This window comes from Sinocyclocheilus grahami, unplaced genomic scaffold (assembly GCF_001515645.1).
Source record: "Sinocyclocheilus grahami isolate Dianchi unplaced genomic scaffold, SAMN03320097.WGS_v1.1 scaffold279.1, whole genome shotgun sequence".
NCBI lineage: Eukaryota > Metazoa > Chordata > Actinopteri > Cypriniformes > Cyprinidae > Sinocyclocheilus > Sinocyclocheilus grahami.
In genome coordinates, this window is record NW_015505458.1 from 366,582 (window position 1) to 391,716 (window position 25,135).

Below are 25,135 nucleotides of genomic sequence, written 5' to 3' on the forward strand. Positions count from 1 at the left end.
CCGATCACAAATGCAGATATGGTTTTATGTTTACGCGGCGCAATATGCAACGCAACACGTAAAAAGAGAGTACAAGTCATTATAATCCGTAATTATGTCCCCACTGGATGCAACAAATGCCTTGTTTATAATGGGTTTTATTGGTTTTGTCTCGTCGCTCTGGCCGGACGGCATCACAGTATGGTGAGGGGCGTAACATTTCCGTCACACGCTTGAGGTATTCGGCCAATCACAACACACTGGATAGCTGGCCAATCACAGCACACCTCGCTTTTCAGACCGATGAGCTTTGTAAAAATCGATGCGCTTCAGAAAGGCGGGGCATAGAGGAGAAACAATAATGTACAGTATGTGGAAAATAATGTGTTTTTTGAACCTTAAACCGCATAAACACATTTCATTACACCAAATAATGTTATTTTTAGCAACATCATATGACCCCTTTAAGCAATAGAGTGATGACTATAATGTTATATAATAATATAATATAATATAATATAATACATTTTTTAATTATCCAGGGAATAACTTAAAATAAATTATCAAACGAAAAGAGAATTCTAGAGCCTACATTTGTTTTTCCTTTTGATTTTTCGTATCTTTCAGTGTCTCAATAAATTTCATTAGTTCAATTTTAAACAGTATGATGTTCAGTTTATTGTTTGCCAATTTTTGTTTGTGTATTTTATAAAATATGTATTTACAAGTTAAACAGGTTTTTAATTTTGTATGTTTAAACATTAGATGCAATATTAATTATATCACTTGAGAATAGTTGAATATAGCCATCGGAAATGGCATCAAATACTATTGCAAAGAATCTTATAATAATTATAGAAATTTGACTGTTACACTTAAATAATTGTCTCAACAGTACAATACCATTGTTGTACCAGTTTCTAACAAAGTAAAGATTTATTATTATATACTTGTATTGTTCCGAATAATAGATTTGTGTGGAGAGAAGTTATGTTTATTGTTTATAAGTGAGCATCCACATGAACCTGTTTATGAAAATAAGATAGCTTAATCAAAATTACATATAAAAAATCCAAACTTCCAAACGGTCCGGGATGATATATTATATTTTGTCTTTAAAGCACAAATAATTATGTATCCTTAATTCTTAAACATGCAGTGAGCAGTATTGAAATCAAGTGCATTTCGACCTCCTTTCTTCAACTGGAATGCATGGAATAGTCTTTTTTAAATAGTGATTTATTATCAACACTCTTGGTCTGTATTGGCTTGAATTATTGGCTTAAAGTGTGTGTTATCTGTGATATATAAATAAATCAATACACAGTTTATATTTTATTCATTGTTGTATTACACATTCATATAAAATATGTACAAACACAATGTATAAAATATTAAACATTTACAAATATTCCATTCAGCATATGAATATACTATATAAATGCTTTAAGCCATCTGGTCCTTCTGTTGGTCTCTTAGAGAAAATCTAGACATACATAAATTGACTATGTATCTATAAATTGAAAAGAATATGATACTCATCCCAGATTAAATTATATACTGAAATGCAATATGTACAATTTTAAATAGAGGAGGCAGTAAACAATAGCTTCAATGTTTCAGTTTTTAAAACAAAGTTTAAGTAAAATTGAAATGTTTATTTTTAAGTAAAATAAATAGAAGGGACTAACCACCTTTTGTGTGTGTGTGTGTGTATGTGTGTGGCTGTGAGTGTGTGAGTGTGTGTGTGTGTGTGTGTGTGTGTGTGTGTGTGTGTGTGTGTGTGTGTGTGTGTGTGTGTGGATGTGAGTGAGTGTGTGTGTGTGTGTGTGTGTGTGTGTGTGTGTGTGTGTGTGTGTGTTGCTTAATATAATCAATAATTGTCAAATTTTTCAAGAAACGTATACAAGGTACAAAATGATGTAATGTGCCGACATTTAATAATGTAAATGATTATTTACAGTTAGCCTGTCAAATACATATATAACTGGCATATATATAATATAGAATTATAGATATTTATTCTAGATATTTATAATATAAACAAGAAATAAATATCTAGAATTATTTAATTAATATTAATATAGAAAGCATTAAATGAAAGCACAACTAAACTATAACCAGTAGGTGGCATGAGACACCCATCAGCTCATATATACATATTATATCTGTTCTGTTCTATATAATAGATAATACATAATATATATTCTGTTCTATTCTAGTGATGTCTCAATATTGGTCTCACTCTCAGGTGAAACTGCTGTACATGTGTACAGTCTGTTGATTCAGTTAGTATAGCTGACAAACAGTCCTAATATCATAATTCTGTGGTGTATTATTAGCAATCATTAGTATTTCCATTCTGACTCTCACCATTCTAGAGCAGGACTTTTAGTTAACATGAGTTCATGCATTATGTGCCATGAACAACAATAGAATGTATGTATTAATATGGAATATACAAATGCACAAATATATGAATAGATTTTTTATTATATGCAAATATACATATATATGAAACAGTATCTAAAAAAAAAGTATACACGTTTTTACAACTACAATTACAACCTAAAGTCGTGGAAATCTGTGCAGTCATAAATGAAGCCACGCCCTAAAGATCACGAGCCAATCATGGCTTTGTCCGCAGAGCCGTATCTGGTCACGTGACTAGCAGCAGTATATATATATAGAGAGAGAGAAGGTCCGCGCTGGTATAAATGAACTCAAGACCTGATACAGAGTCTTTCTTATTGAAGTGACACTGCTGTTCTAAGGGAGTCCGGGCTACAAAGTAGCTTTGACAAATAACGAGCATGGCAGGTATGTGACAATCAATGCACTTTGTAAATTAAACAGAGCTGCTGATGTGTAGTGGTTGGACCATCTTACTGCAAATATATATATATGTGTGTGTGTGTGTATAGAGAGAGAGAGAGAGAGAGAGAGAGAGAGAGAGCAAGCAAAAAGGCTTTAAGGGATGTGGATGTTCACTGCATTGCTCATATTCATATTTCTGATAAATAAATAGCATTTCATTAAAACGAGAACAAAACTTTTCATCTGAGAGATATAAGATCATTTAAGCTGTGTTTAATGCACATTTAAGTGATATTTACGTTCTAAATGACTTTGTTTTAAGAACTGAATCATGGCTGAACTCGAACAATTGCAACAGACACCTCTTTTAAAATTGTATTGAAGAGGAATGTAAGGAGCACGTCGCGAGGTCAAAGATTCACTGAATCAGTTTTGAACCGATTCTTCAACACGTATTGTTCAAAAGAACCGATTCTTTTTAACCCATATTGAAAAGAGTAATACTTTTTGACATTATTATGAGAGGAAACGTGCATCATCGACTTCCATTAAGGCTTAAACATGTCTTGATTTTTCAGGAAATCCATTATGTTGTCATCTGTTGTTCCTTAGCATAATTATGTGAAATCAAATTCAGTAGATGGTATTATGTCAAGCTCATTTCTTTAGCAGAACAGGCATTTGTCACTTTGGCCACAAACGATAGCTATGCGAGAGGAGCTATGGTGCTTGGAAAGTCTCTTAGGAACCACGAGACTTCAAAAAAGCTGGTGGTGCTCATTGGGCCCCATGTGTCCGATCAGTCAAGGTACAACATGCTTCATTCAGCCAGTATCGTACTGCGAACTCTCTGACTTCTGTGGAAAACAAAATGAGCTGTTTGTGAATGTCTTTAGGGCAGTCCTTCATAAGATCTTCGATGAAGTCAGGCTAGTGGATGTGCTGGACAGTGGGGACACCGCACACTTGGCCATGATGAAGAGACCTGATCTGGGTGTCACTTTCACCAAGCTGCACTGCTGGGCTCTCACACACTATTCCAAATGTGTGTTTATGGATGCAGACACACTGGTGCGTTTGCATCATGATTTCGAACCAATTGGTGGTTAGCAGAGTTCAAGTTGTACCTTGTCAAAACATGCATGAGATATTTATAATGCGGTCTGTTATGTCAGTTGAATTACATTGTGCACCATTAACTCAATGTGTGAATGCACGCCTCTGCGTTACATTTAACTTGTGTAACCTGCGCTAAGCAGGGTAGGCATCTAAGCATGCCTTCAACTTAAAATGTTGTTGCTGTTTTTTTGAACTCGTAAGTCATTTATCTGATTAAGAATACAGTAAAAACAGTCATATTTATATATATATAGATGTATGTGTTTAATTTTTTTTATAGCTATTTGGACTTTTTGTACTCAATAAGCCCAGAAATATTTATGAAGAAAATGTTACAATTGCTCAATTTGAACTTATGTTGATGATTTTCATGAGGCTTTTCTGTTGGCTGTAGGTGTTATCAAACATCGATGAGCTGTTTGACCGAGAGGAGCTGTCTGCGGCTCCAGACCCCGGCTGGCCTGATTGTTTTAACTCTGGTGTGTTCGTGTTTCGCCCGTCCAACGAAACCTACGGCAAACTTCTGCAGTATTGCACGGAGCACGGCAGCTTTGACGGTATGTAAAATAGCACGATCATTTGCTTTTAGATGTGTCGGAGCTCTGAATTTCAGTTTTTAGCATATGGCTTTTAGGGCATTGACAGTTTTACTGTGTAGTTTGAAGCATTTTACAGGAATGTTCCAGCTCTGTAAGTGCTGTCAAGGCCATTCACACCAAGAACGATAACTATAGCAATGAGTATAATGAAAACTATATTAGAATCCACACCAATGAACAATAACGTTTTGTTTATTATGAGTGCACACTGTGGTTTTGTCGTCTACCACTTTAAAAGCTCAAGCTTTGGGTGGATTCCGATTGGCTGTCCATGTTTTCATTCTTCTGACAAAATCGCTCCAAAACTGATTCCAATGACATTGTTCCTCTATTGTTGTTACTGTTATAGCTGTGGTAAAATTTTGTAGTTTTAGTTATCATAATAGCTATTATTATCCTTGGTGTAAACAGGCCTTAAGTGATTTTTTTTTGCAAGCTGAGGGATGAGTTTACTTACTTGTATTAAATAGGAGAAATTCTGAAGAATGTTCCCGCTGCTCATTTTCAAACAACAAAAACAAAACAAAGAGATACTAGAAGCTATATAGTTTCAAAATGACAAAAAGGCACGGCAGAAGTAGTTAATGTGACGGATGCATTATATTCTGAATCTTTTGAAGCCATACAATAGTTTTGTCTCACTAAATCTTTTCATCTGTGCAAAAGTTTAGAGAAAAACTGTAAAAAAAAAAAAATGTAAAACTAAAAAATTTAACTAAATAAATTAAAATTAATAAATAAAATCAAATTAATTAATAAAAAAATCAGAAATAGATAAATAAACGATTTATAAAAATTGGATTACAATAAATGCATTCATTAAAATAAATAATAAAAACTAGATCAGAAAATATATAAGTAAATAATACAAATGTGATTAAAATAAAAAAATTGATTAAAACAAATACATCTAACAAAACGGTACGATAGTCATTATAAAGACTAAATTAAAAAAACGAAATAATTTCCAAATAATATTTTACACATATTTATAATATTTATTTTTATATGAATATAAAAAAAATTAAAAAATTTTTTTTAAATAAATGGCCTGTGGCATCTAATAAGTTGAAAAACTCCTGATATAGACCACTTTTTTTAAATGGTACTTTTTCTTTTTACATCATTTTAGAGCTTAGACTTCATTCACTAATCCCTATAGTGTATGGCACTTGAGTGCACTATATCAGAAAGGAGTGAACGAAATGAAGTGAACGAATTTGGACACTGATGTATACCATGCGTGTCAGAGAGCTGAAACAGTTAGGGCTAAAAGGGATCCAGCTACGGCCAGATTGTCCTACTGGGCATGTGCACGTCAATACTGTATCATTTTTGTCAAGCTGAACAACAATTAATTACTGTATTTGCATTATTGTAAGGTTAGGTTTAGGGTTGGGGTAGTTTAGACGTTAATAAAACCTAATAGGTAGCAAATTTAATTTATTGTTATTTTCCACAAACATCTTTATCACATATGTGTTTTAATATTACATGTACCTTTTTTTTGAAAATAATATTAATAAAAAATAACACTCACAATGGCTTCATATTGTAATTATACATACCTCTGCGCCAACTTTGTGGTTTCATCAATGGTATTAGGGCTAATTTGTTTTGTAATGCTTAATATGTTCATAATCATTAAAGGCACAATATGTAATTTTCGCAGCTAGAGGGCGCATATTCAAAATAAACAACGAGGCAAAGGCGTAGTTTGATGACGCCGTGACTGAGTGTGGAATCATGGGAGTTGTGGTCTTCATCCCCACAGCCGATGCAATCCGACGGGACTCGGGCAGAAATCATGTTCATGGATGAGCTAATGATTTATTAACGTAGTAGAATGAAGCAGGGTGAGGCTGAAAGCCGTCGAAGCGAAACGAGGGGCTGAACGAGCGCGACACACGACTCGAAAGCAGCGGAGCTTTTATAATGCCATCGTCGACCGCTTCCGCTGCTTCCGGTCGTGCGTATGTGGGGTAAAGCAGCGCTGTTTTATCATACTAGATCCATTCGAAAGTTCTGTAATTATGCTACTCTGTGCGGTCGTCACTGGTCTACTAAAACGCACAACATATTAAAGCGTCTTTGGTGTTTCCATGTTTTCTTGAAAAACACCCCGTGGAAATCGAGGGGTTATGACGTCATTGGCAGGCGACACAATGACACTATGGACACGGTCCGTGTCACTAGTTAAAATTGCTTATTTCTCTGGATTTAAACATTCTTCGAAACATTTGGGATTGTGTAAGTACACAAGTCAGCAAAATGTATAACGCTATTCTAGTGGTTTTTGGATATTTTAATTAAAAAATCTTACATTGTGCCTTTAAATACTATTAAAACACTGGCAACAAAAATAAACACATATTACACATATAACACATAATTTTTATGTATTTATTATTTTTAGCATCTTGAAACTCTCCCAAGCAGTGTTTTGTGCTCAGATAAGATGACAATGGTCGTAGTTAACAACAACGCCACGTCAGTAAATTAGTAAAACATTAAACTGAGTTTATGCAAAAATAATATACTTTAATATTAATAATGCATGAAACAAATGTTAAAGTAGAAATAATAAAGATGTAAACCGCATCTCTCATTTAAACTCTCTTCCAGCTCGTCAGTACTCTCCGCATTGCTTCATGGGCAATAGTGCTTCAGCGAGTGTACATCGGCTGTACACTCAAAATCAGAGAGGATTGTGGGTAAAAAGTAGTGAATGAATGTAGGGAAGGAACTTGTTCACTCAGAATTCGGCAGTGGTGTATAAAGTACCTGAAAGCCATACTCAAGTAAAAGTACAGATATCTTACCAGAAAATGACTTTGGTAGAAGTTGAAGTCACCGTTTAGAATATTACTTGAGTAAAAGTCTTAAAGTATGTGATATTTATTGTACTTAAAAACGAAAAGTTTTTTTTTTAAATCTTAAACGTACTTAAGTATTGAAAGTAAAAGTACAAGTAAATGGAAACGAAGCAAATAAATATATATATATATTAAAAAAAAAATCATACACCGCTTGAGTAGCAAGATTGTGTTCAGTTTGAACTCTTTCTTCCATTTTGTATTTTTGGGTAAGAATAAGAAGCACTTCATCTGGTACTTAGTGTCTTTCATTCCAACACAAGAAAACATTTCTGGAATCTGCATTTAGAAGTTTTTACACAGTTTAATGTATCTCAGAGGAGACATGGATGCATTTAACCTGCCGTTACAGATGCATAAATAGGCCTAATGTTTTGTTTTTAACATAAAACGTTGAAAACTGATATTTGAAATCATTTAAAACATGAATAAATAGTCGAAATGTGAAATTAAAACCGCCAGTAGGTGACAGCAAGTGACTGTTAATGAGTGAGTCATTGAGATTCAACCGATTCATTCAAACGATATTCAACTGATTCGTTCAGAAAGCTGATTCATTCAGAAAGCTGATTCATTCAATAAGTAAACACCGTCCATTGCTCAGAGACACAAAACAGTGCTGTGATCTTTGTTTGGAACTATTTTCGTAAAGGTCCTTGCACACGGAGTCCGAAACTTTTGTATGCGTTTTTCCGTTTTTTTTTTTTTTTTTTCGTATTCGTCATCCTTTCCTATCAAAATGCTTGCTACGGATGCGAAAATGCAGAAAATCGAACCTGGTCCGAATTTTTTTATGACGGACGAACGTTTCGGAGGCAGTGTGTAAACGTGATTGACACAATGTGAGGTCGTATTTATTTTTTCAACGTGCGAACATTTCGGATGAAAAATTCGGAGTCCGTGTGCCGAGACCTTTAGCGAAATTGAGCAAAAACAAGCAATATTATGTCTAAAATGTAAGTCACTTATTGCATTACTTGTATAAAATTATTATTAAATGTGTTCATGCAGATATCTGCAGAAAAACGGTACTCTTTGTGTGATATAGATTAAGTTAACTATATTAAATTATATAAATATAAAAAGCACACAGAAGCATTTTTGCCGTCTACAATTTAGAATGCCTGGAATTTTGCGTTTTAAATAGGGGATAGGGAGCGGTTTCGGACACAGCTCATGAGTCTTGTCTAGATAACATTTACTTCCCACATTTATATCTCTGGTGATCCGGGTGCTTATCAAGTATCTCATCTGGAATCGATAGCTAATGTTTCTGAATTGATGCATCTTCCTGCATCAGCCCTTATCATTCCACCTCTCCATTGCAGCTGAAACATCTCTGCATTTCCCCACACACCCAGCACTTTGACGTGTGCTCATCTTACACACACTGTCAGCGTAATTAAGTCTTCCCTTCCCTGTTTGCATCACAAAATTACCTCAAGCGAAAATGCGCAACAGAGCCTCTCGAGTATTGCCCAACACAGCTGGTTCATAAGCCCGGCGAGAGGAATTTGGCACGGGCGCCCTCAGCAAACAAAAGCCCTTTCACGGCAACCCTGTTTTTCCTTTTCTTTAGGAGCCAAGGGCCATTTTTCTACAGCCAACTCTTGGCGAATGTGCTCGTTATGCAACTTTTATGGGTTTTAGTAATTTGGTAAAATGGCTAACAGAAAAAGAGAGTGCATGTATCTTTTTCCCTATACTTTGTTTTTTCACTTGTTAGATGATAAAATGCTGATGAGTAATTGTTTGCATATGTCTGCGTTTGTGAGTGACTTGCAGATTTAGGATGTATTGGTGTATGGCCTTGTTTTCAGCTCCACGACACAGCGAGCCCATTCTTATGAGTCTGGCGGTGAGTTTGAGCGTGACGGTCGAGGAACCAATGAGATTGCTGCATTGCGAGGGTGGGCTCTGCTTACATTATGGAGACGGGCGCCTTTTCAAAAGCCTGTTTATTATGCTTTTGTTATTCCACAGAATCCAGTGGCTCTTTTGGACTGTCATAATTGCAGGTCGCATAAATGCTACACAATCTTGTCCGCCTGAGTTTTTGGTCTATTTTTGTCTTTGGCAGATTTGAAGTGAACGTTCTAATGGTGTGGTAATTTGCAATGATTGCTTTATTTTTAGCAGAGCTAGTTAGTTTGTGGTCATAACAGGGAAAGCTTTAACTCTTCTTGACTGTTGTCTTGTGGTATTCGCTGCTCAATGAAGCTTTGAACTTGGGAGAGAAGAACATGAGGAACTAGATACAATTTTTTGAGGACAAACTGACTGGTGCTTTTCTGTGCAAAACAAGCCACCATGATTCTGGGATGTTTTGACTGACTGGCATATGAGGTTGCAAGGGTGTTCTGTGTGGGTGCTATGGTAATGGCGCTTTTCCACTGCATGGTACGGCTTGGTACGGTTCACTTTTGGGGGGTTTTCCACTGGGGGCAGTACCTGGTACTTTTTTTTTATACCACCTCGGTTGAGGTTCCAAGTGAACCGTACCGTTACCAAAACGTGACGTGTAAATTCTGCTGATCACGGATTGGCCGGAGAGAATCGTCACTACCTGCGTCACTGAACTTGTGACACAAACACAAAAGAACCGCTAGATTTAAATCAGCACAGCCAGCGAAGGATCGAACGCAACTGTTTTGAACGAGCAAAACCTTTTTTTAACAACCAAAAAGTGGCTGTTTCGTTGTCTGTTGAGGAAGTACAGACGTTCCTCTCGTTGATAGCAGAGGAGCGGATCCAGAAAGCTTGATGGGGCGACGCGGAATGAAAAAGTTTTTCAGGAGTCGCGGCAATAGAGGCAGCGCACCTATAACGACATGTGAATAATCCCGCCCACTCTAAAGCGGTACTGAACTGCAGTGGAAACGCAAACCGAGCCGTGCCGTGCCGTGCTGTGCCGTGCCGAGCCGAGCCGTGCCGAGCCGAGTCGTACCACGCAGTGGAGAAATGCCATTAGTGAGTTGGTGCATGGTTGCTAGGGTGTTCTGGGTGGTTGCTATGGCATTGTTAGGGTGGTTGATAGTGTGTTTGGAATGGTTGCAAGTTGGTTGCTAGGGTGTTTTAAATGCTGTAGTTGTAAGGGTGTTGCTAGGCAATTGCTAGGGGGTCCTAGATGATTGTATGTGGTTGAATCAGCACAGCCAGCGAAGGATCGAACGCAACTGTTTTGAACGAGCAAAACCTTTTTTTAACAACCAAAAAGTGGCTGTTTCGTTGTCTGTTGAGGAAGTACAGACGTTCCTCTCGTTGATAGCAGAGGAGCGGATCCAGAAAGCTTGATGGGGCGACGCGGAATGAAAAAGTTTTTCAGGAGTCGCGGCAATAGAGGCGGCGCAACTATAACGACATGTGAATAATCCCGCCCACTCTAAAGCGGTACTGAACTGCAGTGGAAACGCAAACCGAGCCGTGCCGTGCTGTGCCGTGCCGAGCCGAGCCGAGTCGTACCACGCAGTGGAGAAATGCCATTAGTGAGTTGGTGCATGGTTGCTAGGGTGTTCTGGGTGGTTGCTATGGCATTGTTAGGGTGGTTGATAGTGTGTTTGGAATGGTTGCAAGTTGGTTGCTAGGGTGTTTTAAATGCTGTAGTTGTAAGGGTGTTGCTAGGCAATTGCTAGGGGGTCCTAGATGATTGTATGTGGTTGCTAGGGTGTTCTGGATGGTTGTAAGTTGGTTGTTATTAGAGTGTTTTAGATACTGTACTTGTAAGGGTGTTGCTAGGTGATTGCTAGGGTATTGTGGATGGTTGTAAGGGCAATGCTAGGTGGTTTCTAGGGTGTTGCTAGGGTGTTCTGGTTGCTTACAAGATCATTTTTAAGTGATTGTAAGAATGTGTAGGATGGTCTAGGTGGTCGAAAGGGCATTGCAAGGGTGTTTCTAGGTGATTCCTTGAGTGTTCTAGATGGTTGTAATGACATTGTTAGGTGGCTACTAGGATGTTTTAGGCAGTTGCTAGGATGTTCTGAATGGTTATAAGGTGGTTGCTAGGGTGTGCTAGAGATGTTTGTAAGTGTGTTGCTAGGGCATTCTGTGTGCTTGCTATGACATTGCTATGTGGTTGCTAGGGTGTTATGGATGGTTGAAAGGTGGTTGATAGGGTATTCTAGATAGTTGTAAGGGCATTGCTAGGTGGTTTCTAAGGCATTTTTAGGTGATTACTAGGATGTTCTGGGTAAGTTGTTAGGTGGTTGCTGAGGTGTTCTAGTTTGTCTAAGGGTGTTGCTAGGTGCTTGCTAGGGCATTGCTAGTTGATTGCTAGGTAAGATGGTTGTTAGGGTGTTCTAGATAGTAAAAAGGGTTACTAGGTGATTTCTAGGGTGTTCTGGATGATTGTAAAGCAGTTGCTGTTGTAGATAGTTGTAAGGCTGTTGCTCATTTCTTGCTATTGCATTGCTAGGTGTTTGTTAGGGTGTCCTGGAGGGTTATAAGATCATTTCTATGTGGTTGCTCGGCTGTTCTGTATGGTTGTAACTTGTAAGGGCATTGCATGTTGTTGCTAGGGTGTTCTACTGTAGATGGTATAAGCGTGTTCTAGGTGGTTGCTAGGGTGTTCTGTATGGTTGTTTGGTGGTTGCTAGGGTGTGCTAGGTGATTTATATATTATTTGTAATGTTAAGTCATGCTTAAATTTTTAAAATTTCAAAATGACACTATGAAGGCTCAGTTTTTTGGGGGGTTAGGTGAGTGGTGGGGCTAAACTAAAGAAATTCAAAGAACATTGAGTATGTTTAGTAATAATCGCCGTGACAAGCAGTTTCAAGAGTGTTTTGCATCAGACTAATAAACTAGCCAAATCACTTCCAGTTTTGTTGAGCGTTCAGACAACTGCCATCCAAAGACAAAGCATCAGTGTGTTCTCTCGTACCTGCAGAGTGGTTGAATCTTTGAAACGGTGAATCAAACAAGCATCTTTCCATTTCCTTGTTTATTACAATCCTGATGACCTGAGGCTATCATGTGGCCTTGTTCTCATCCTCTGCCAATGTAAACCAGCCAAAGACTATGCACATTCCTGCACCGTTCAGATCATCCTCTCAATATGAACCCTCCAAGACCACAGTAATGTTTGTATAGCCACTTGCACAAGGAAAGCCCAGGGGAGGATTCTGTACCATGTTTCTGGGCTCCTGGAGGCACGGCCAAATTAAATGGCGCTAGATTGGCTTAGCTGGTAAACCAGCATGCTTTGCAAACACATTCATTTATTATTGCTCCAGCGTGTTCGTTAATCTGCTGTAGGAACGTAGCATTATTAGGTGAGTTTGAAAATCTTCTTTGGCTAGCAGTGCAGATGCTGTATATGGTTTGTACTGACTATATTCATTTCCTTATAGCGTGCACATGGCCTGTCCTGGGGCAAATATTCATGTGTTTTAGTGCAGAGGATGGCACTGGACTATAAGCGTAGCCCACATGGTAACAGGCAGATATTGAACAAATAAATTGACTAGATAAAAACAGCCTTTTAATTTGGCATGATATGAAAATTCATCACACCTATTTTCCAAATTCATGTTATGGATCTTATTGTGAAAAAAATTGATCCATGCATATAATACTTTTTTTTTTTTTTTAATCAAAATATCATAACTCGATTTTTTAACAGACTTGGTGACCTACAGTATGCTGGACTTCTCCAATCATTTAGTCCTCTTAAATACCGCCTCTTTATTCTACATTCAGCCTCAAGCTCGCATTCAGATCTGCTTCCATCCAATCAACAACTGATAGATAGAACAAAGTCCTGCCCTTTGGTTTTTACCACCCTACATCCATTTCTGCATGGCATCACTTCGGTTTCATTGTGATTTTAGAAAAAAGGCCTACTCTGCCCTCCACGGGCAAAATCCAGAAACTACACTAAAACTGTTTGCATTGTTTTTTGTTAGGGTGTCCTGGAGGGTTATAAGATCATTTCTATGTGGTTGCTCGGCTGTTCTGTATGGTTGTAACTTGTAAGGGCATTGCATGTTGTTGCTAGGGTGTTCTACTGTAGATGGTATAAGCGTGTTCTAGGTGGTTGCTAGGGTGTTCTGTATGGTTGTTTGGTGGTTGCTAGGGTGTGCTAGGTGATTTATATATTATTTGTAATGTTAAGTCATGCTTAAATTTTTAAAATTTCAAAATGACACTATGAAGGCTCAGTTTTTTGGGGGGTTAGGTGAGTGGTGGGGCTAAACTAAAGAAATTCAAAGAACATTGAGTATGTTTAGTAATAATCGCCGTGACAAGCAGTTTCAAGAGTGTTTTGCATCAGACTAATAAACTAGCCAAATCACTTCCAGTTTTGTTGAGCGTTCAGACAACTGCCATCCAAAGACAAAGCATCAGTGTGTTCTCTCGTACCTGCAGAGTGGTTGAATCTTTGAAACGGTGAATCAAACAAGCATCTTTCCATTTCCTTGTTTATTACAATCCTGATGACCTGAGGCTATCATGTGGCCTTGTTCTCATCCTCTGCCAATGTAAACCAGCCAAAGACTATGCACATTCCTGCACCGTTCAGATCATCCTCTCAATATGAACCCTCCAAGACCACAGTAATGTTTGTATAGCCACTTGCACAAGGAAAGCCCAGGGGAGGATTCTGTACCATGTTTCTGGGCTCCTGGAGGCACGGCCAAATTAAATGGCGCTAGATTGGCTTAGCTGGTAAACCAGCATGCTTTGCAAACACATTCATTTATTATTGCTCCAGCGTGTTCGTTAATCTGCTGTAGGAACGTAGCATTATTAGGTGAGTTTGAAAATCTTCTTTGGCTAGCAGTGCAGATGCTGTATATGGTTTGTACTGACTATATTCATTTCCTTATAGCGTGCACATGGCCTGTCCTGGGGCAAATATTCATGTGTTTTAGCGCAGAGGATGGCACTGGACTATAAGCGTAGCCCACATGGTAACAGGCAGATATTGAACAAATAAATTGACTAGATAAAAACAGCCTTTTAATTTGGCATGATATGAAAATTCATCACACCTATTTTCCAAATTCATGTTATGGATCTTATTGTGAAGAAAATTGATCCATGCATATAATACTTTTTTTTTTTTATCAAAATATCATAACTCGATCTTTTAACAGACTTGGTGACCTACAGTATGCTGGACTTCTCCAATCATTTAGTCCTCTTAAATACCGCCTCTTTATTCTACATTCAGCCTCAAGCTCGCATTCAGATCTGCTTCCATCCAATCAACAACTGATAGATAGAACAAAGTCCTGCCCTTTGGTTTTTACCACCCTACATCCATTTCTGCATGGCATCACTTCGGTTTCATTGTGATTTTAGAAAAAAGGCCTACTCTGCCCTCCACGGGCAAAATCCAGAAACTACACTAAAACTGTTTGCATTGTTTTTCATTTTTATTATTTTAAATCCATTTTTTTAAATCTTTGTTTTAATCATTTTTAAACTCTGTTTTCCCTGAATCTGAGCATAGCAAAAGATGCATAAATACTTTAACAGATTTAATGCTAATTGTTTGTTAATTTGAATTAATGCATTAACTAACCTTAAGTAATGAGACCTTATTGTAAAGTGTTACATTCAAAAGACGGAAGACAAAATTTGTCAACAAAAGTTGACAACATATAATGAAAGTGGATGGGGAACAGAAGCTGTTAAGCTCTAAAATGAACAAAAACACTATAAAAGTATCATAAAAATGTTCTATATAATTTTATGTTATACTGTCAAGTTATCCAAAGCCATACAATGCAATAGCGTGAGTAACATACTAATATTTAAGTCAGATTTTTGCCGTAAATCTTTCATGACAGCCATGTCACTATTCACTTTCATTGTATGGAAAAGAAGAACAGCCATTGTAAATAACTCCTGTTGGGCTCCACATAAGAAAAAAAAAGAAAATCATGTAAGTTTCAGAAGACATGAGCATGAGTATATAATAGCCAAATTTTCATTTTATGTTGACCAGCTGTCTGCATGTCTACAGACGTGCTATTAATATTTCCCGTGTCCTCCTACACTCCTGGATTCTGTGTCCACCACGGCACTGCACAGCAGACACATAGATGATCTCAATTCAGGCTAAACAGATTTTTCAGCATTTGTTTTTAATAGTGCAGCTATTTCAGTGTCTGCGTGTGTTTAGTGCAGTATGCATCATGCTGTGAGATGTATATCTCTGTGTCATGTGACTCTGTGGAGTGTGTCGTGTCTTCAGTGACCTTTGAACAAGCATGCAGGAACTAGGCTCTTTTTTCAACTAGTAAGCACCTTGACACATTCCTTATACTCTGTACTACTCAAAAACAGCATGCTCTTCACACTTTTGAATTTCCCTGGGATGTAAAATGGCCATCCTACACGGCTGAGTACTACAGGTGTTTGCTAAATAGGTTTCAGGTAGGGTTTCCCCATCATTTAGGGCAGAGTGTATATATGACGTCATATGATCCATGCAATATTGTTTGGAGCTGTATCTGGACACACTAATTTTCACTCACTGTCCTGATTTAGTGAACTGTGACATTCACTATGTTGTCAGCAGTTTTGGACAATGTTTGTCTCTGTCTGAACAAATGTATCAGATTTCATCACATACAAAACAGTCAAAACCATAGATATGTATATGTAGATTTCTCATTAGCGACTGTTTCTATGGGCCGCTATACGTAAGCTGTCCTCCATATAAGGGTCAACTTGACGTGTTTTAACATAGCATCCGATGGTCTGCGAACCCTCGAGTACAGTGGCAACAACGTGTTGTTGTGTTGACCTAACTAACACCATACAACAAGATGAGCGCGTTAGCTAACACAACATTAAAAGTTACCAGTGTTTGAAAATGTGTAATATTGAGTTAATACGTTTAAAAACACAAACCAACACATTCCCACATGTGAAAGGTTATCCCGTTTCTTCTGGAATTTAAACCCAGATGGTTTTTACAGGCATCGGCTGTGCTGGATTGTGGCATCTTCGATTATTCATTGATTATGGTGAATGGCATTAAAGGGTTAGTTCACCCAAAAATGAAAATTAGCCCATAAATTATTCACCCTCAAGGCAGCCTAGGTGTATATGACTTTCTTCTTTCAGACGAATCCAGTTGGGAGTTATTTAAAAAATTGTCTTTGAGCTTTCAAGCTGTTTAATTGCAGTCAGTGGGTGTTGCAGTGCATCAGTCCAAAAGAAGTGAAATAAAAAGCGCCCATCCATAAAACGGCTCCGGGGGGTGAACAAAGTCCTCCTGTAGCGAATCGATGCGTTTTTGTAAGAAAAATATCCATATTCAAAACGTAATAATCACTTGAATGTAGCTTGCGCCATCAGTTGTACACGGAAGCAGCTCCGGGCGGATAACGTATGAGTTCAGCGTTGCGCATGCGCCAGTGAGTCTCGTGAAAACCAACGTTTGTTAACAGGAGCAAAGGAAGCAAAGTTTCCTTACTTCAGCAAAGGAAAACCAGTCTCCTCTTGGCTTATATCGAAATCCTCCGACAGTCTTCTTTACAAATCCTCGTTTTGTACTTCTAATAAGTGACCGTTGTTTTGTTTTGATTAGGGATGCACCGATATGAAAATTTTGGCCGATACCGATAACCGATTATTCCGCTTGTGTCACTTCTGAGCGGCGCATGCGCAGCACTGACCTCATACGTCATCCGCTCGGAACTGCTTCCAGTGTACAACAGTGAGTGCAAGCTAGATTAATTTGATTATTACGTTTTAAATATGGTTATTTTTCTTACAAAAACGCATTGATTCGCTACAAGAGGACTTTGTTCACCCCCCCGGAACTGTGTGGGACACTTTTTATTAAGGATGGGCGCTTTTTATTTAACTTCTTTTGGACTGATGCATGCAACACCCGCTGAGTAGCATGAAACGGCTTGAAAGATCAAAGTCAATTTTTTTATATAACTCCGACTGGATTCGTCTGAAAGAAGAAAGTCATATACAGCTAGGATGCCTTGAGGGCGAGTAATTTATGGGCTAATTTTCATTTTTGGGTGAACTAACCCTTTAAGTTGACCATTAAAGATGAAGTGTCTACGTGTCTACCTGCTTGGCGCAGTCGAATGGGTCATCTGTCTATACATATCTATGGTCAAAACACCTTATTAACTACCTAGCAACCACCCAGATCACTCTAGCAACCGCTTGGACAGCAAGGAGAACTCCTTAGCAATCTCATAGCAACACCCAACCAACCAAAACATTAAAATGAGAATTCAAAATGTAACTTTAATACTTGATTTTGTTGGCTTGTGTGTGTGTGTGTGTGTGTGTTAAAAAGCTATGTTTAAGGTGATTCCTTAAAAGTGTATACTCTGTGCCTCTATCAACAGATTAATCAAATGTTTTTTTAAAGTATTCGTTTATTCGTTTTTTTATTTTCATAAATTATCTTATTTTGGTAATTATTTATTCATTTGTATTTATTTTATCTTATTGATTGATTTAATTTAGTCTATTTATTTGTTTGTTTAATCCGTTATGTATTTTTTATTTATTCGTTTAATTGTTTATTTAAAAAAAAAAAAAGTTTTTGTATTTATTCATTTTTAATTATTTATTCATTAAATTGCGTGCTTATTTAATTATTTGTTTAACCATTTATTATTTTTAATTATTTTATTTATTCATTGTTTATTTATTGCAATTACACTTTATGACACTGGTGTTGCAGAAATTACACACTTCAACTTTAGTAACTTAAATGAAGGACTTTTAAATAAAATTATTTGAAATGATTTTATGTGTTCTAAATAAATGACTGATAAATGAAAGCGAGCTACAGTAATTCCATTGGAAGTGACATATTTATGAATCATTTGTTCAACAGGAGGAGACCAAGGAGTTCTGAATGGCTTCTTCAGCGACTGGGCAACAGCCGACATCAACAAACACCTTCCTTTCATCTATAACATGAGCAGCATAGCCATCTACACGTACCTTCCTGCGTTTAAACAGTAAGTGTGACACCTTGACTTCAGCAGCGGCTCTCTGTCACTGATGCTGGCATGTGCTGGCCTTATGATGGGACGGTAACAGGATACACACACGGGTCACATGAAGGCAGCTTATGCCGTAACATCGGGTTACAGGAGCTGAGGAAGAAGAGTGTGAGACGGGCTGAGAGTGTGAGGGTCACAAATTGCATGGTATTCTCACTTCACGCTTACACCATATTTAAATCCATTGTGTAGATTTTAACTCACAGAAAATGTCAGAGCAGATTCCAATCAGGAATTTTAACCTGTAAAAGTATTACTTGACCTATTTTCACCCCAGCATTGAAATGCATTAATATACGTTATGGACACCTGCTATCTTTCAGGAATACATGCTGAAAATGTGTTTCTGTCCACAGATATGGTGCAAATGCAAAGGTTGTGCACTTCCTGGGCCAGATGAAGCCGTGGAGCTACGTGTATAACACCACACAGAGGAGAGTGAGAGGAGACGTGCAGGCCTCGTCTCAGCCCGGCCTCCTGCAGCAGTGGTGGGCTCTGTACAGCGCTGAGGTGCTGCCCATGCTGATCCGAGAGTATGGAGACCAGCCCTTCAACTCCGGCTGTGAGGTCAGGCCTAAACATACAGAACAAGAAAATAACCCTTTCTTTGAGTTTACATGGCCATGTCCTGACTGTCATACTTGCACTTTTTTGTTGTTAACTGTAATAAGATACATTATTCACACTGCTATTTTATATATTTATTATAAACGTACATGATTTTTCATGATGTTTAGAAATCACACTTTTAAATGTAGTCTCTCTCATACTGTATATCCAGGGTTTTTTTTTTCATAACTGTGAGAATGTTGTTCAAAGAAGGATATTTTGTTAGGGATTTACTGAAAATAAATAGATATTTATTATTAACCCTTAAATGCATACCTCGAGTCTTTAGCGACCCGGGACATCATTCTCTACCCTCTCCCTCCTTCATTTTTTAAAGTTAGACATCAACTTTCTTAGTATTCCTCAATCTATTAATTATAAACAATATAACAAGAAAAAAATAGTAAAATATAAAAGAATGCCAGTTTTCTGATTATTTTTTAGTAAAAAGTGTATAGGGTCGCTAGAGACCCCAGGTATGTAAATGTGTATGTATTTTTCCTGCGCAACTACATTTACATATCTGATAACTCAATATGTGCAATGCATCTTTTTTCCTCAAGGTGGCACTCTTTGATACACAATGATGACGTGACGTATGATTCATAATTACCGCAGGCATAAAACAAACGAATATCATCAGCAAAAATTGAACTGCTTTGAATGGCTTTACTGCAGAGCAATTACTGTACGCAATGAAATATAAATGTCACTGTCATTTGATGCTGGATGGAATATGAGGCAGATGCTGAATGTAGTGTGGAAGTGCGCTCTGACGATGACAGCGACGGTAAAATCATCTGCTCAAATTGAACGCTTTTAAGTTTCAAAAGGCAACAAAATATGCTTTATTTTATTCTTCTGTAATTGTTCTTAAAATATCAAGAGTTTTTTGCTATTGCAGCAGTTAGAGATCCATCCGTGCTGTATATATAGTTCCGGGTCGCTAAAGACCTGAATATGTAATAATGATTGGCGAAACATTCATGCATTTAAGGGTTAATTTACATGATTTTCCATGTTTTGAAAACACTTCAAAAATCAAGACTTTTTCCCCAAAATACCATATTGTTTGGGATTTACTGGGGGGGTCCTAATTAAAAACAAAAATTACTCGCAATTTCTACCAAATCATTTGTTTTTCTTGAGATTGTCATAACTAGAAAATTTAAATTCATTTTAATTATGTGTTTTATTCATTTTATATGAAATCACAGACATCACATTTTTAAATCCAGGTTTCTTCAAAGCAAAAAAAAACAAAACAACTACAACAAAAAAAAAACTTACAAATTTAACTCAATAAAAGCTTGGCTAGAAACTAGAAAAATTTAAATTCATGTTAAATATCAGATAGATAGATCACACACACATATATATATATATACTGTGTGTGTATGTGTATATATATATATATATACACACACACACACACACAAAAGTACTCAACCTCAAATATACATGTTTTTCATGTTATATGTGTTATTCGTGTTTGTTTTCCTTTTGCGGGAATATGGTTTTTCAAAGGATTATAATAATTAAAAGAAGTAGTTGTTCTGGCTTATTTTAAGGCTCATTTGACCATATTATAAATAAGTCATCTTCAGGCCGGTAGAGAACCACTGCTTTAGAGTCTGGTTTTTCAAAACCACTGCAGTATGTCTTTCTGCGCTTTTGATTTTGAGATCGTGAATATGAGGCAGATGCTGAATGTAGTGTGGAAGTGCGCTCTGACGATGACAGCGACGGTAAAATCATCTGCTCAAATGTAACCCTTTTAAGTTTCAAAAGGCAACAAAATATGCTTTTTTATTCTTCTGTAATTGTTCTTAAAATATCAAGAGTTTTTTGCTATTGCAGCAGTTAGAGATCCATCCGTGCTGTATATATAGTTCCGGGTCGCTAAAGACCTGAATATGTAATAATGATTGGCGAAACATTCATGCATTTAAGGGTTAATTTACATGATTTTCCATGTTTTGAAAACACTTCAAAAATCAAGACTTTTTCCCCAAAATACCATATTGTTTGGGATTTACTGGGGGGGTCCTAATTAAAAACAAAAATTACTCGCAATTTCTACCAAATCATTTGTTTTTCTTGAGATTGTCATAACTAGAAAATTTAAATTCATTTTAATTATGTGTTTTATTCATTTTATATGAAATCACAGACATCACATTTTTAAATCCAGGTTTCTTCAAAGCAAAAAAAAAAAAAGGTCCTAATTAAAAACAAAAATTACTCGCAATTTCTACCAAATCATTTGTTTTTCTTGAGATTGTGATAACTAGAAAATTTAAATTCATTTTAATTATGTGTTTTATTCATTTTATATGAAATCACAGACATCACATTTTTAAATCCAGGTTTCTTCAAAGCAAAAAAAAACAAAACAACTACAACAAAAAAAAAACTTACAAATTTAACTCAATAAAAGCTTGGCTAGAAACTAGAAAAATTTAAATTCATGTTAAATATCAGATAGATAGATCACACACACATATATATATATATACTGTGTGTGTATGTGTATATATATATATATACACACACACACACACACAAAAGTACTCAACCTCAAATATACATGTTTTTCATGTTATATGTGTTATTCGTGTTTGTTTTCCTTTTGCGGGAATATGGTTTTTCAAAGGATTATAATAATTAAAAGAAGTAGTTGTTCTGGCTTATTTTAAGGCTCATTTGACCATATTATAAATAAGTCATCTTCAGGCCGGTAGAGAACCACTGCTTTAGAGTCTGGTTTTTCAAAACCACTGCAGTATGTCTTTCTGCGCTTTTGATTGCAGTCATTCTTTAAAACTTACAAAACTGAAAGATTACCCATTTTGAATGGCATTCATTAATTTCATGTTTGTAATAACTTGGATTGTTCTCTTGCTCACAGGAGGAAGCTGAGGAGAGCGAGGAGCGTGTTCAGCCGCTCGTGTCCTCAGCGGAGCGCAAGCAGCGGTGGGAGCAGGGCCAGGCCGACTACATGGGAATAGACTCTTTTGACAACATTCAGAAAAAGCTTGATGTTTTCCTGAAATAAAAAGTCAAAATGTCAAAAACACATACACATTTGAGAGGGTATTCAGCTATGCAAGACTCATCACACTCTTGATCTTCCCCATTTTAATAGCATTTACCAGAACTTTACCTTTGAACCTCATGCAAAATGTGAATTCTGAAGGGCATGGCAACTTCAGGAATTTATAAAGGGAGTTTGGGGCCAGGTCTCTCGGTCACATGCTCAGAGTTTCCATGTTTTAAAGATTTTTTGGACTTATACTGACACCTAGTGGTCTGGAGTTTTCAGTCACCAATGCCAAATGTACAAATTCTCAATTTACAATGATAAATATATAGATTTTACATACAAAAGTCCAGTAATGTGGTTCCTGAGAAACCCAGCTACTACTGCTGGTATTGAGGTGACATGTTCAATGTACACAAAACAGCTTTTATAAGTCTACTGGTGTAACTGGAGTGAGTTTTATCTCATGTGTACATGACATGTCATTTTCATTTCATTAGGGGCGACTGCTTTTTTACTGAGGAAAAAAAAAACTTAGTGTACCTTTAACTAGAGCACATCATGTTGCCAGTTCCTCCTTTAAATAAACGATTCTTACTTTTTCATGAAGAAAATACAATTCAGAATATGTGGTTATATTTTTAATTCTCTTTTGGAAGACAAAAGCTTCTCTTTTTCTTCACCTGTTAAATGCAGAGCACAGATTCCCATACTTCACCTCACGTCGTTGACTCCATGCCTTACTGTTTCACTTATTAAAGGCTTAATGCTCTCTTCAGTGTCAAATTTGGTTGATCTAATGTTTCATCACAACATGTTCACATGTTGTTCTCTGGTTTACAGCGGTCTTCTCTGCGTGCAATCTATTGTCACATGTCTTCCCTTTTTATATATGTGTCTCTTTTGCTTTTGCATCTCTGTTTTATGTGATTCATTACAGGCCTCTCTCCCCTCTGGCTACAAAATAAAACTTTCAAAATGATTATATTTGAGATTTTATCTTTTTTTATTGTTGTATTAATGTAAGTTTGAGAGCCAGGCGAATTGACTGTGATAATACATCAAATAATATTTCACTTAAGCTGTCAGGAACATCTTCCACCAAAGCCAGGTTTACAGTCTTAATTAAAAAGCACGAGTGTCATTTGAGGAATAGAGATATTTAGGCAATATTTGTTGAAAGATTAAATACAACAATAACATTCGGTAACACTTTATAATAACTTTCATTAATAAATCATTACCAAACATTATATAATGCTTAATGGATCATTAGTTAATATACATTCAAAGAGTTAGAAACGTGAGATAATGTGCTTGTTAATGTTAACTAATAAACGTATTAAACTTTAGATATGCTTAACAAATCATTATTTCATGTAAGTTCAAATGCTTACGAACGTCATTAAACTTTCAATTCTATATGATCAAGCACTTATTGAGAATCTACAAATGATTTTCACAGATGTTATAAAATGATTGAAAGCTTGTGTTAATGCACAACACTTTTACTGCTACTGAGGTGTGATACGGGTCAGGTTTGGTTAAAGGGTCAACGGTGTACAGGGGTCAGTTTAATTACTATAAGGGGACACGGTTCAATCTGTTTATATTGTTTTGATGAACAAGTATTTTCTTTAAAAAATTATTTTGTTTTCCCCTGTTTATTTATGATTCAAGGAATATCATGTTTAATAATATACTGTAATATACTGAAGAGTAGTATAATAATGTAAGTGTTGAGGCAATAAAAACTTTTTTTTGCACCAAAATTACAATCTGTTATGTCTTTAGCAAGCATTTAGCAAAACTTAATAAAAACATAAATTCATAGGCTATAAATACCCTGAAACGTAATATATAATTTATAAAATGACTTTTACAAATTTTCAATAAAGTTGTATTGCCATTAAGCCAAATATAAAGGTTTCCAGTGGGAATTTTCATAAGGAACCAATTGTAAGTTATAAATATTACTATTAATTATTTTAAATTATGATCAAAAGAGTAAAATTACATTTCAAATTACCCATTACAAATATGCTAACCAATGAGAATGGTCTACTTTTTTAAGCTAGCATAATGAATATTATTGAATTAGTTGATTTTAATAAATGCGTGCATAACCTGTTGATTGTTTTGTATTTATTGACTGATTGGTTCATGAAAGATTGCAGCGTGAATTCATTATGCTGGACATAATGATTTGAATAATTACCATCAAACCCGAGGTACAAGGGTTCAAGATGAAACCTTGAAATATGCTGTGCATGTGTGGTATAAATGGTGCATTATGCAATACAATAATTTATGTTTATATATATATATATATAAATATATATTAATTAGAGATCAACCGAGATCAACCAATATATCGATTTCCCGATATTTAAGCATTTTACAATAATCGGATATCGGTTTTGTAATATCGGATTCACCGATAAACGCCGCCATCTTGTGGGTGTTTTGAGAATTGCGCGCAGGATCAGATGAAACCTTGAAATATGCTGTGCATGTGTGGTATAAATGGTGCATTATGCAATACAATAATTTATGTTTATATATATATATATATATATATATAAATATATATTAATTAGAGATCAACCGAGATCAACCAATATATCGATTTCCCGATATTTAAGCATTTTACAATAATCGGATATCGGTTTTGTAATATCGGATTCACCGATAAACGCCGTCATCTTGTGGATGTTTTGAGAATTGAGCGCAGGATGGCTATTGGACACCGGCGTCGAGACGACAACAACTGCATGCACAGGTACTTCATTTGCTGTAGTTAGTAAACTTTATTTAACATAACAGCCATTAATGCACAAATTAGATGTATTACATAAATGCCTGATATGCAGTTTATGCAGCTTGGCTCGAAGAAATAGAGATGAACGTAAAATAATCCGTCAAGTCGTGTCCCAATAAAGACATAACTTTGCATGAATTAAATAATACAGCCATGAATGAGCGCATGTTGGAAATAAAAGCGCTGAATTTAATTCTCTCTCTGTTGTATATTTGCTCATCATTAGTCTCGTGAAGCCGCTTTCATATTGCTGTTCACTCACCGGGTTG

General features: G+C 36.4%; 1 protein-coding gene and 1 long non-coding RNA gene across 3 annotated transcripts in view; one reads left to right on the forward strand and one right to left on the reverse strand.

The window, feature by feature from the left end:
• Positions 1 to 2,688: 2,688 nt before the first annotated feature.
• Positions 2,689 to 22,329, forward strand: LOC107600139 (glycogenin-1-like). 2 transcript variants are annotated; one of them, XM_016291941.1, is made up of 7 exons: positions 2,689 to 2,799; positions 3,466 to 3,604; positions 3,693 to 3,867; positions 4,310 to 4,472; positions 18,222 to 18,348; positions 18,750 to 18,960; positions 21,914 to 22,329. In XM_016291941.1, the coding sequence occupies exons 1-7, from the start codon at positions 2,793 to 2,795 to the stop codon at positions 22,058 to 22,060; spliced, it is 969 nt and encodes a 322-aa protein (XP_016147427.1). In that variant the 5' UTR covers positions 2,689 to 2,792; the 3' UTR covers positions 22,061 to 22,329. The 2 variants fall into 2 exon arrangements, with proteins under 2 accessions (XP_016147427.1, XP_016147428.1); XM_016291942.1 differs by having other exon boundaries at positions 3,469 to 3,604.
• LOC107600143 (uncharacterized) overlaps positions 15,882 to 25,135 on the reverse strand; it is a 15,576-nt gene continuing 6,322 nt past the window's right edge. Inside the window, exons 2-3 of the long non-coding RNA XR_001610731.1 lie at positions 21,424 to 21,431; positions 15,882 to 15,893 (exon numbers count right to left, since the gene is read on the reverse strand). This is a non-coding gene — a long non-coding RNA (uncharacterized lncRNA). The remainder of the gene's footprint in view (positions 15,894 to 21,423; positions 21,432 to 25,135) is intronic.